Raw genomic sequence first — 13,460 nt, forward strand, 5'->3', positions numbered from 1 at the left:
GTGTGACCCTGAACAAGTGTACTTTATTCATCAGCAATGGGTTAACAACCTCTCAGGCTTGGGAGACACTAAGGTATGCAAAGGTTGCCCCCAACTGCTCTTGGATCTGCTGTGATCTTTGGCACCCAGGCTGAGTGTCCTCATGCAAGTGCCTACAAAATGATGCAGCTCCTCTTCCGTTAAGGCAACATCAGTACACTCGTTTGTCTGTAATATGGAAGGGACTCCTGGAGCTCCCACCAGGCACTGTGATGGCAGAGCTCTTTGTTCCAGCTGTGTGCTCCATCACCTGTCCTCATGGCCTCCATCCACACCAGCGTTTGGGTCTCCCTTGGGTTTGGTCCGGAACTTCTCCCAGGGGTGGGGGGTTTCCTCTGCTGGCATCACTTTCAGCCACTGTTTATAATAAGCTCGGAAGCCATCGATCTTCTCCAAGTAGGTGTTCTTCCCTCTGTACTGCAATTGGAAAAGCATGGGGTTCAGAGGTGTCCTTTGATGATCAGAATCACTGCCTATCATACATGGCTAATCCCAAAGCAAAGCAGCTGGCTCAGGCCTTAGGGAAGCTGACCCTGCTGTTCCCTCTTCCTGGAGGCTACAGGATTATGCAGAAAAGCTGTCAATGTTTAATATGGGAGTTGCTATCATTAAGAAAGAAGATTCTAGGCAAAGTTGTAGTACCATGAGGTAAGCTAGACTCACCCACAACTACCAAATATCTTCCTAAATGTGTGCTGTGGTGCTGCCCAACCTGTGGGTGTCACCCCAGCCACCTAAGCTAGAATCAGTGGGTCCCACCAACTTTGCCCCTGCAGGCTGCTAAGCACTTCTCTCAGCACAGCTACCATGCTTTCTGTGCCAACGGCTCAAAGTTTACTTGCTCCAAAACGGGGGCAATGGCCATTCTCCACCAGAAATGGGATAGCATTTGCCCTATCCCCAACCCAGTTTATCCTGCCTCAGTATAGAGACCTGCTGCCTCCCCCTCAACTTTCTTCCTGAGAATTCCCAAGGTGTTGCGCAGCACCACAGGCACCTTCTGACCCGTCACTTTGTGCATCTCCATGTAGGGGTGGTAAAAAAAGGAGAAATGGGACATACCAGATAGGTACTGAAAGAACCTAGGGGCTACATAGAAAAAATAGACAAAATATGATGAGAAATAAAGACTGTTGCCATGTACAATACAAAGTTTGATTCAACCACATTTAGCAATTCCAAACTTGAATGTACCTTATAGCCTGAAAGTATACAAAAAGCAAAACCTGACAGAATCACAAATAGAAATATAAACAAGTCTACCATCATAGAACCTATGATTTGAATATAATAAACTTTAGGCCTGGGGCAGTCTTGTGACTACTGAGTTGAAGCTGAAAAGACCACAAGTGGTGTGCCCTGTACCAGAGTGAAGAGAATATCCACTCACAGGAAATATTTGAAACATGCAGCTGACAAAAGATTAGTACACAAAATATATAAAGAATTCTGAGGAATCCATGGGAAGAGTCCAAACATGGCAGCTCTGCCCTCTGCCTTTCAAACTGCCATCCTGTCCCTCTCATTCCTACTCAGCCTTTAAAACAGCACTCAAGTGCCACACCCTCAAGTCATCCCTGAACCTCTGCCACGGGGCTTGGTGTGACCTTGCCCATTTCCTGTCTCCCTTCCTACCTGGGTTGAGGCCACTGTCACCCTCAATCCTCTGAAGATGCTCAGCACAGGGTATAACCCAACAGACCTTAAAGATAAATTCCAGAGTCTAATATCCTTGCAGCAGCAGCAAGCAAGGGGGCATTATCCAATGAGTCCCACCACTGCCACTGCCCACCCACTGAAAAGACAGTAGCCCATTAAGCACGTCCAATGTGCAGGCACTTAGGACCCAAGTGACCAATGCAGTCTCCACCTCTAGAAGCCTCAGCAAAGGCAAGAGATATACATGTGGACACAGACCACAAACTGGGACATAAGGAACAGGACAACATGTTACAGGGCATGATGGGGAGGCAGCAGCAGGGAATCTGAGAAACAGCTATTTAAGCAGTATCCTAGAGGAGGAGAGTGAAGCAGGTGGGTCTATGTGAGGCAGAGGAAATACAGACATCCTGAGCCAGCAAGGAGGCCATGGGACCAGTGGTCAACCAATGAGGGCTGGCTGGCCTGAGAGGAAATGAGCCACTGGACAAGGACTCACTGGCTTTGGCCTATGGGCTTTGAGGTTCCTCCTAAGCAAGGCTGATGGACAATTTTAAGCAAGGGAATGCCAATTCTAAAAGGCCAGAACCAGGAATGGCCATGGCTAAAAACACAGGAGCATTTCAGAGCTTGGTGCACATACACGATCAAAGGTGGGTGGGTACTCGGCTGCAAACTCCAACTGGCGGATGACCACTTCATTCACTGGGACCCTGTTCTGCCGCATGTCCTTCAGGATGTCGATGAGATAGGCGTAGTCTAGCTTCTTCAGAGCCACATTGATGAGGGCACTGTAGATGTGCGTGTTGGGTGTCATTTGGGATTCCTGGAACATGGGAATCACATAATTAGAAAAATGGCATTTGTTGGGAGAAAATAGCCTGCTGGGGTAGTCTCATGACAGCTTAGGATATTACCCTGCCAGTCAGGCCTGCTCTAAAGACCAGCCACCAGGAATAAAAAGGAGGAGCCTCATAGCAACAAAGGGCTGTCTTCTCCCTTCCAAAGGAAGGCAAGTTTGCCCCACACCTTCAGCCCTGAAGAACTCTGAAGACCATGATGATCTGAAATAACAAACTTGGGCAAAAAATAAGGCAGAAGGCACGGCCTCCTTCCTCCTGGCTGAGTCTGCTGGTAACAACACGGTCACTGGAAGATTGTGGTCAGCCCAAGAAAGCAACCAGCATTGCCTGAGTGACCTATGTGGAGGACATAAACAATATGGCTCCCAGGAAGCGCCCTCTGCTGTGGTCAGATCAAATCCACTCAGCAAAGTCTCAGTGGGGGCTGGTAGAATGTGTCAGAACTGTTTAAGGGCTGTGAAAACTGCCCTTGTCCCCAGGACTTCCTATCCATCTCTGCTCTAGACATATGTCCCATCCCTCTGGGGTACTGAGGCTCACCCACCCCTCCGCTGCACCCCACACCGTCTTTTTCAAGATGGGAACACCCTTTGCTCACCTTGCCAGTGACTCAGTCTACTTGCTCCAAAATGGGGACTATGGCCATTCTTCACCAGAAGTGAGAGAACACTTGCCCTATCCCTCAGTGCAGAGACCTGCCCCCCAACTTTCTTCCTGAGAACTCCAAAGTGCTCCCCAGCATCACAGGCATCCTGCCTGGGCCTAGATCCACTCACCTTCATGTCTGCAAGCAACTGCAGACCATCCTTAGGCCTACGGCACCCAATAGCCAGGTTGCAGAATGTCTGCAGATTGGGAATGATTCCCCTTTTTGCCAGGACTGGCAACAGCGCCTGTGAAGACAGACATGTCAGCGCAATCTGTAACCCCCCTGCCCTGGCGAGACATTCTGGGGAAGCCTTTGGTTGGATGCCTGAGACTCCAAGGGCACAGCTTTGCTCAGAGGACTCCCTCTGCCGACTGCATCATGACGCTGGCCACAACTCAGCTCTAGGAGTCTGAGTCCCATCCAGCCCTCCTCACAGGACCAGCATGTGTGCCCTCAAGAAGCCGGACTACGCTTATCTCATTGACATCCTAAAGGACATACGGCCGAACAGAGTTCCAGTGAATGAAGTGGTCATCTGCCAGTTGGAGTTTGCAGCTGATTACCCGCCCACCTCTGTGTATGGTCACCAAGCTCTAAAATGCTCCTCGTGTCCTCAGCCATGGCCATTCCTAGTTCTGGCTTTTTTGAATTAGCATGGCCCCTGCCAGCCTGCCTGCCTCCATTAATGCCCTTCATATTCCTGGCCCTCCTACCAGCTGCCCCAGGTGCTCATGTCCAGAGCAGGAGGCAAGACTGACCACTGCGTGAGAAGTGCTGGTTCAATGAGCCTTGGGCAGGGTGAAGGACGAGGGTACCCTTCAGGCTGGCTGGGTTAGGCGGGGAAGTCCACTGGTAAAGCGCTCTGACATGTTTAGCTTGTCCACAGGAAGGTATGCTCTGTACTGTGGGTCCGAAGGTAGAGGCCATATCTCTCACCTTGGACCCTCACAAGTGCCCACAACAGTGCTTCTAGCAAAAACGCATCATGTAAAAACTTGTCATGTGAATGGACAAAACTCTGTGAAGACCCCAACATCCCCAAGCTGAAGTGGAAAGCCTGCGCATACCAGTGATACTTCCTGGCGTGATGGGTAGAGGTGAATGGACACGCAGCTCTGAGAAGGGCATCTAGCAGAGTATATGCAGTGTCAGGGAGGCGGAGTGAAGGCGAGGACGCCCAGGGGAGCCGTCAGAGGCTGCCTCCTTGGGTGACACCTCAAGCCTGGCTGAGTGACGCCAGAGCCGTTCCCAGAGCACCAGCCTACTTTTCACCCTCCTGGTCTCCCTTCCCCACCAATCTGCAGTTCCACGCCGATGGCAGGGGCACATCTGGCTGGTTTGTGGCTCAGTTCCCAGCTTCAACCAGGGCTAGGCCTGGCACAGGGCTCCAGATGTGCCTGCTGATGGGTGAAGCATGTTCCACAGTCAGAGGGGAGGAGAGTCCCCAGCAAAGAGCCTCTTACCTTCGCCCCCTCCAAGTCTCCCAGCTTGCTCTTCTTCCTTATCAGTGTGTTGAAGAATGTCACGTCGGCCTCCACCTGGTGTTTGTCCAGGATAGTTAGCAGCGAAAATTCCGCAGGGCTCCCAGGCTCCACCACCTCAGCCAGCAGTGTGAGGGTTTTGATGTCAGGCTGGTGCCCATGCTCCGCCATCTTGCCCAGGAAGCCCTCCAGGCCCCCCATCAAGGTCAGTCTGTCAGCAGGGGTGGTCACTGTGCCAAAGGAGACCACAGCCGGGGAGATGGCGCCAAGAGTCAGGAGGTTGACCTCCATCTCCAGGGGAGATGACTTCGGGGTCACTGGGATGAGGGCCACTCTGTGGTTAGGCTCTGCCGTGGTCTCTACCTCAGGCTGGGCCTTGATGGCCATCCTAGCTTCCAAAGGCTCTGGACGCCCCTCAAGTGCCTGAGGTTCCAGAAAGAGCTGCCTCTCCAGGGCCTCCACATGCAGTCTGGTCAACACACCGTCACCTGCCTGGGTCTGGCCTCTTCTCCCTGCCCGTCGCCTGCCTCCTGGGAGCAGGACTGTCTCCTCCCTTGGGCTCAGGAACAGCCTGGAAGCCACTTCTGGGTCCCCTAGGCCACAGTCTCGAGCTGCCCCCAAGAGCAGGTTGTAGCCGTGCCGACTTGGCTTGAGCCCCAGACTCAGCATCTGCCTCCACACCTGCTGGGGGAGAGGCAAACTTAGCGCTCTAGTCTCATAAGCACCTTCAGCACAGGTGGATGCTGGCAGCTGGCAGTCAGCAGTTAGACAAGCAAACTCAAAAGTCGTGAGAAGGTTAGGTGTATGGCTTGGTGGTAGAGCACTTGTCTGTCTAGCATGCATGATGTCCTGGATCCCTTCCCCAGCACCACCACACACACAAAAACGCAAGACACAGTGCCATGCATCTTTAGTTCCAGCATATGGGAGGCTGAGGCAGGAAGATCACTTGAAACCAGGAATTCAAGATTAGATTGACAACATAATGAGACGCCATCTTAAGGGAAAAGAAATAAGAGAAAAAAAAAAAAAAAAAAACAAGGCAGGAGAAGAATCTGGAAAGTATTTAGCCTAACAAGAGGCTCCGACAAGTAAAAACTCCCAGGAGGCTTCATGGGGGCCAACAACTCCTCTCTCTTCTTAAATTTGACCTGAAGTTTCCATAGTCTCATCCCTCCGCCTCTCCCCAGGGACCTTACCCAGGTTCTCTGCCCACCTTCTCTCTGTTCTTCCCTAAGGAAAGGATGGCCAGAGAGGCTAACTTCTAGAAGAGTCTAGGCTGACCTTTATAGCTGGGATTCAGCAGTACCTCCCAAGACTCCAGTGCTGAAGCACTCAGACACTCAGACCTCCTTGATATCCCAGTGCAGGGCAAGCCAAAGCCAAATTCGGAGCCAGCGTCAGGTGCAGGGGTCAGGCAGGCTGCGGCTGAAGCCCTGCACCCCTCACTAGCTGGGAGCCTCATTTCATCGTGAGATGAGATCATTCTCATCTCTGTAACATGGCATCTAGTACATTCAAGTGTGTAATCAACCAACATGGCTCTGATCATTTCTGGGACCTCTGACACTCACCAAGACCATGCTGCTTCTAAAACAGCACAAGTTCACTCTGCTTTGTGGGTTCACCTGGTGTCTACATCCAACATGAGGTCAGGGCCTGCATCTGACACCCTGCCCTTCAGAGAAGAGGGTGGTGGATGGTAGGGAGAGGAGTACAGATCAGGCCCCAGCTGGGAGATCCTGCAAAAAGACCACTGTCCACCAGGCAGGGTTTTGAGAAAGTAAGAATCTTGGCAACCATACCCGCCAAGGAATGGTTGACAATGGAGGTTTAGGACACACATACACTAGAACAGATCTAGGTCAAGGAGTGGGAGGAACTGTATCTTGGCTACTTTTCACTATGAGAAGGCTTATAAGCTGGCTGGCCAGCTTGTCACTGCTTCCAAGGACTCTGCATATGGGCTGTGAAGATCTGCAGGGGGCTCAGACTATGAAAGTGCCCAGCTGGCTTGCTAAAATGCAGATTTGGACACAGGAGGTCCAGATGAAGCTGTTGCTGCTGATCTGTGGAGCACACTTTAGGATGGAGGACTTGGGATGACTGAGAAGCCATGGAAACAACTGTGACACCAACATCAACACCAACTCCCCACAGGATGAGGATTATGTCTGGGCTTTTAGCTGGGATTCCAGAGGCAGGTAAAACTTTGAGATAAAGTATACATTCCTGAGTTGCACCTGCAGAGATGCTGATAGAAGTGGGCTGAACACACCCCAGTAAGCATGCTGCAGGTGATGAGCAACCACAAGTTTAGAGGGTCTGGGTTGGCCATCCAGCAGAACAGCAGAGCCAGGGGCTGGCTGTAGCCTCACTGGAGGGGCAGCCTCAGTACCTCCACCAGCCTCCTCTCCCTGCCACCTATAAAACAGAGATGCAGTGCAACCTGCAACGGCTGCTGAGAAGGTCGAAAGATGGCAAATATGAAAATACCCAGCACTGGGCAGTAGAAAGTGCTCAAAGAAATGTACAGAGCAACACTGTTTGTACCCCTGCCACAGGTGCACAGGGCAGGAAGGCAGGGTGGGAGGGACAGACCTGCAGGGCGTGTCGGAAGCCCATCTTCTTGTCCTGGATGCAGCCCATGAGCAGGAAACTGAAGGTCTCCTCTGTGACCACATGCCCCTTGTGAACAATTTCCTGGGGGAAGAAACAAAGCAATCCCTGTGGCCTGGCCTAGGTGCAGGCCAGATGGTGTCTGTGTCACTCAGGCCAGGACTACATCTGTGTTTCTCAATGAGGCAGGGGCCCAAATATGGAACTGGGGCTGGCTTGGAATCAGCTCCTGCGAAGCCCCAACTGCTCCTCTCACTGCCTCCAAGCCTCTCTTCCCAGCAAGTCTGGGCAGTATCTCTGCAAGTCTCCCCTACTCCGTTCCCCAGCAGCCATGTTTGCGAAGATCTGGAATCAAGAGAGCTGGTTTCAAGTCCCGGGTCCATCACTGGCTGGTCAGCTACGAGTGTGAGGACAAAACACTCAGCTCCCTGGCCTCAGTTTGCTCAATCTGATGAAGGGCAGACCATCTAGGATCTTTAGAACTCCATGACCATGTGGCCCACGGTAAGTCCAGTTCCCACTGGCCACTTGGGTATAGAGAAGTTGGCCACCATCTCCTTGAGACCTCCTTCCACTCAGCACCCTATGGACTCCTCCCAAGCCCCCACCCCCAGTCCCTCCAGTTATCACCTCTGTTCCTCCCTTCTTCCCTGCCTCACAGCCCACTGTCTGTCAGCCTGAGGCTTCTGAGGACAGGGTCTTGGGTCCATCTGTGAACCCCAGCACCTGGCACAGAGTTGTGTCATCATTCCTGAACCTTCTGTGTGAAGGAAGACAGAGAGATTATGCTTCACACCTGCCACAGGGGACTGGCCCGCCTGGGCGGGGTGGGCAGGAGGGCGCCCCCACCTTGAGCACATCGAGGCTCATCCTGAGGTCCGCACACCTGGCAGCCACCTTCAGCAGGGCATGGTAGGACTTCAGGTTGAGCTGGAAGTTGCTGGCCTGGAGCTGCTGTCGGAGCTTCAGGGCACTCTGCAGGGCAGAGTCCTTCCAGGGGGACTCAGCACAGACATTAAACAGGGCTGTGTATGTGGCATCTGAAGGATCCAGTTCTCGCTTTTTCATCTGTTGAGATGAGAGAAACTTAGCAGCAGCTCCAGTTGGCTGGACACAGATAAGAAGCCGCTCCAGAAGGCCTAGAGAGGTTTTATTTATTTTATTGCATTCCACCCGCCCAGGGGCTAAGGCTGGGCCCAGGGACACCTCAGAGTCCGCATCTAAACCTGACCCCACCAGAGGGTCTCGACACAGAGCTCACATCCCAGAGGTACCAACAAGAAACCGTTCTCCCTGAGCACTTGTCTGGCTGCTCTGGGCCTGAGATGCTTGCAGCAGGGGTTTCCCAATATCCCTTACTTCAGGCCCAACCAGATCACCCTGACTGTCAAAGGGCAATAGGGTGGATCTGCCCCAGGAAAGGGACCACAGTGCTCACTGAGGGGTCATGGGCGAAGGAGCTTTCCTTGGGAAACTGAGGATGAATCATGATCCTGAAAAGTTACTGCAGAGGTCAGCAGGAGGGTACAGGGTACCATTCTCGGGTGGTCTCTGACAACAGCAACAGCCAACAACATGCACATTCTTGGGGCTGCCTGACCTCTGAGCCACACACTCTGGGAGTGGAGCTGACACTGGGTTTGTCAAGCCTCCAACTGGTGCTTGAGTCTGAGAACCTCCTAGTAAAGCCAGGCACTCACTACTGACTGGAAAAGGGTCATCTAACTAGAGGGCAGGCGACAAGGCACTGAGGGTCTGTAAAGAGCCTTGGTAGAGTTGGGTTGTTTTTGTTTTTGTGGTACTGGGATGGAACGCAGGGGCTTTTCTACCTCTGGGCTAAACTCCCAGGCTTATTTTATATTTTATTTGGAAATAAGGTCTAAGTTGTTGAGAGCCTCACTAAGTGGTGGAGACTGGCTTTGGACTTGCACAACCCTCATGTCTCCATCTCCCAAGTACTGGGATTACAAGCGTGTGCCGCCACACCTGGCTGAGCTGGGTATTTTGAGACTCAAATACCAGCTCCAAACTCTCAAAAAGGACGACCTTTGACAAGTCCCTTCATCTCTCTGGGCCTCAGTTTCCTCATCTAAAAAGTGCAGATGAGCTGAGTATCCTGGCACAGGAGTAGTAATCCCAACTACTCTAGAAGCTGAGATAGGAGGATCGAAAGCTTGAGGCCAGCCTGGGCAACTCAGTGAGCCTCTATCTCAAAACAAAATAAAAAGGGATAAGTTGGGCATGATGGTGAACTCTTGTAATCCCAGTACTTGGGAGGCTGAGACAGGAGGATCGCAGGGTTTGTGGCTAGCATCAGCAACTTGTAAGGCCGAGGCCTCTACAATTCAATGAGACTTCATTTCAAAATAAAAAATAAAATAGGGCTGGGGGTATAGCTCAGAGGTAGAATGCTACAGGGTTCAATCCCCAGCACCAGAAAAAAAAAAAAAAAGGCTAAGGATGTAGCTCAGGAGCATAGTGCTTACCTAGCACAAATGAGGCTCTGGGTTCTATCCCAAGTGCCATTAAAATATAATAGCCAGGCGTGGTGGCACACGCTTGTAATCCCCGCACTTGGGAGGCAGAGACAGGAGGATCGCACGGGTTTGAAGCCAGCTGTGCTAGCTTAAGAGACTATGTTTTCAAATAAAAATATAAAATAGTTCTGGGAGTGTAGCCTGGAGGTAGAAGAGCTTCCAGGAACCCCAGTACCACAAATAAATAAATAAATAAATAAATAAATAAATAAATAAATAATAACTCAATCAGAAAAAGAAAAAAGAAAAAAAAAGCCAACAAGGTGATAGAGAATGACAAGGCTAACTACAGTGGCTGGCGCTTCTGTGGAGGTAATACGCAGAGTGGTCACTTAAAGATCCTCCAAACACGAGGGATGCTTGCTACCCGACTGGTGACCAGGATAACAATTCCTGCTCGCTCTACCTGCCTGGCATCTGAACGCTTTTCTGCTGGCTATTTGGTCAGGGAAGCCTTCTGTCCGATTCCACCACAGTTTCTTAGGTTGGGTAGTTACTTACTTACAGTACTGGAGAGTGAACCCAGGGGTACTTTTACTACTGAGCTACATCCCAGCTATTTTATTCAGTCAGTGTCTTGCTAAGCTTATGAGGTCTTTGAAGGCCATGTTATTTTAGTATTTATAGATACAATGTCTTCCCCTTCCTTCCAGCTATAGGTCCAGGCCTGGAGAGATGTTTCCCAATGATAAAAGGATTCCAGTTTCCAGGACCCCCTGTGGGAGTAAAGCCTCTCTCCTTCTTGTTGATAGTCCTCCCAGGCAAGGCGCTTTCTTTACTCATGAAGAAAATAGCTTCCTGGCTGAAAGTGACAATGACAACCCACCCAACAGTGGAAGTAGAGTACATACATGTGTGCATGTGTGGGGACCAAAAGGAATGTGAACCAACCAAGCATGACAGCAGGACAGGAAGGGGCCGTGTGGGTCCGCTGTACCCAGGCAGGCGCTGAAGGACTTTCTATATCATCTCAATTAACCTCTCACAATCACCTGCATTGTACAAATGATGAATCTGACTCCAGGGAGCTTAAGCCTTCTGCCCAGGGTAAGATGAGCAAGTGGCATACCTGGGATCTGCACCCAGCTCTTTTTGGTCCCAAAGCCCATATTCTTGGGCATCTCAGCCCTGCCACCACACCCCACACTCACGTCATTGTAGAGCCTGAAGGCCTTCTTCAGGTAGCCGGCCCGCCCGCAGCCCCCAATCAGCACCGTGTAGTTGCACTCAAGTGGCTGTAGTCGCTCCTCCTTCAGCATCTGCCTCTCAAACAGATCCAGGGCCTCGGCCAGCTAGCAGGGAGACAACTCAGGTTGGCCTCCGAGACTCTCAGCAGAAGCAGGGAGGCTGAGAGGCTCTCTTGAGATGGTACAGGGCCGCATCCCTGGGGTGAGCATACTTCTTCTGAATACAAACCTTCTTGGCATGCAGCTGCCTGGCTTGGCCCTATCTTGATTCCCTACACCATTCTCCTCCCCCAAATCCTCAGTCCACTCCTTCATCTCTTAATTATTTTCATCTGTTCATTCAACTATAATTATTGAGTCCTAGTATAAACCAGGCAAGGCCTATGCATTGGGAGGTAGCTGTGAACAAGAGGGAGTGCCTCTATGGAGCTCATGTTCTTATCTGTAAAAAGATAAGACACCAGAGCCAGGTGTAGTGATGCACACTTGTAATCTCAGCATTTGGGAGGCTAAGACAGGATGATACGGGTTCACGAACAGCCTCAGCTACTTAGTGAGGCACTTTGCAACTCAGTGAGACCCTGTTTCAAAAAAAGAATAAAATATAGGAGTGGGGGTGTAACTCAGAGGTAGAATGCCCCTGGGTTCCATCCTCAGTACCACACACACACACAAAAAAAGATAAAACACCAAATGGGGTAATTAAAAATTAAAAAGCTGGGCATTGTGGTGCACACCTGTAATCCCAGTACGTAGGAGGTTGAGACAAGAGGATCACAGGTTCGAAGAAAGTCTCAACAATTTAGTGAAGCACTCTGCAGTTTAGTGAAACCCTGTTTCAAAATAAAGAAAATAGGGCTGGGGATATATAGCTCAGAGGCAGGCAGAGTGCACCTGGGGTCAATCCCCAATACCACAAAAATTAAATAAAAAATAATTTTTAAAAAGCTGGGTATGGTGGCACACGCTTGTAAGGGAGGCTGAGACAGAAGGATGGCAGGTTCGTGGACACCCTCAGCTACCTAGTGAGGCCCTCTGCAACTTAGTGAGACCTTGTTTCAAAGTAAAGAATAAAAAATCAAGCTGAATGTGTAGGTTGGAGAAAAAATGCTCCTGAGTTCAAACCCTAGCACCGAGAGAGAGAGAGAGAGAGAGAGAGAGAGAGAGAGAGAGAGAGGGAGAAGAAGAAGGAGGAGGAGGAGGAGGAGGAGGAGGCGGCGGCGGCAGCGGTGGCGGCATGGCCTGTGGAAACTTAACCTGAGCAAATGGAATGACAGGACTGTTATGTAGTGACAATAAAAAGTATGGGGAAAACAGGACTGAGAACGAACAGTTCCGGCTTGGATGTGTATAGGTGTCTGTGGATAAGCATGAGGGAATGCCAGGGTGAGATATGAACATGGACACTACGGCAACCAGGACAGGCAGTGCCATGAGGTTGGCAGGTCACCAGAGTGAGTGAAGACAGAGAAGAAAGAGGCCCGGGGACCAAGCACTGAGCATCCCAACATTTAATGACTGGAAGACTAGGTGGCTCCATGCAAGTACTGAGTCACCAGGGAAGCAGAAGCCCAAGGTTCGCTCACCTTTCCTTCCTTGATCAGGCGTTTGCACTGAAAGAAGTACCAATATGGGGTATTTCTCCGGCCCTGCCATGATTTTGGCTCCGTTTCCTCTTCCTCATCTTCTTCAACACTCTGTTCCCTGAGTCGCAGGTTATACAACTGGGCTGTTGATTTGTGGAACATTTTCCGGGAGGAGTATTTGTCGGAGAGAGTCCCAAAGTTCTCTTCCTCTTCCTCCTCCTGAGTGGCCGTGGGGCTGGACTGGCTGAGGTCAGAGTGGAGGCTGCTCATGTTCTTCTGGGATCTCCAACCCAGAGGCAGCTGAGAGGAAGAGCTGCCAAAAGCTCTTGACACAGGCTGAGTTGGCCACATAGCCCTCAGCAGGGCAAGCTCCTCCCCGCCTCCTGCCCACCGGGCTCCAAGAAGGTCAAGGTGCTGGAGGACAGACAATCTCATGGGGCAAGGGCCAGAGAAGAGCCGAGAAAGTCTCATGAGGTCCATCTCTGCCCTTCCCACCAGGGGCTGGAACACGTCAGAAAACACAAAAAAAGCCAACTTAGGTTTACAGCCACATAGGCAAAAAGAAGTTAAGAGAAGTAGTTCTTTTTTTTTTTTTTTTTTTGGGCGGGTCTGGGGATGGAACCCAGAGGCATTTGACCTCCGAGCTACACTCCCTATCCTATTTTTTATTATTTATTTTGAAACAGGGTCTCACTAAGTTGCAGAGGGCCTCACTAAGTAGCTAAGGCTGTCCACAAATCATGATCCTTCGGTCTCAGCCTCCCAAATGCTGGGATTACAAGCGTGTGACACCACGCCCAGCAAGAGAAGTAGTTCTAAGTGTGGGCCCTGATGTTAGAA

General features: G+C 50.9%; 1 protein-coding gene across 1 annotated transcript; it reads right to left on the reverse strand.

The window, feature by feature from the left end:
* Positions 1–285: 285 nt before the first annotated feature.
* Positions 286–13,100, reverse strand: PTCD1 (pentatricopeptide repeat domain 1; the record flags this gene model as incomplete). Its single annotated transcript, XM_080703837.1, has 8 exons — positions 286–456; positions 2,342–2,524; positions 3,338–3,454; positions 4,674–5,372; positions 7,293–7,394; positions 8,160–8,378; positions 10,999–11,139; positions 12,621–13,100. The coding sequence occupies 8 exons, from the start codon at positions 13,098–13,100 to the stop codon at positions 286–288; spliced, it is 2,112 nt and encodes a 703-aa protein (XP_080559963.1).
* Positions 13,101–13,460: the final 360 nt, after the last annotated feature.

The sequence above is a fragment of the Muscardinus avellanarius genome (genome assembly GCF_963383645.1).
Source record: "Muscardinus avellanarius genome assembly, chromosome: 10".
In the NCBI taxonomy this organism is placed as follows: domain Eukaryota; kingdom Metazoa; phylum Chordata; class Mammalia; order Rodentia; family Gliridae; genus Muscardinus; species Muscardinus avellanarius.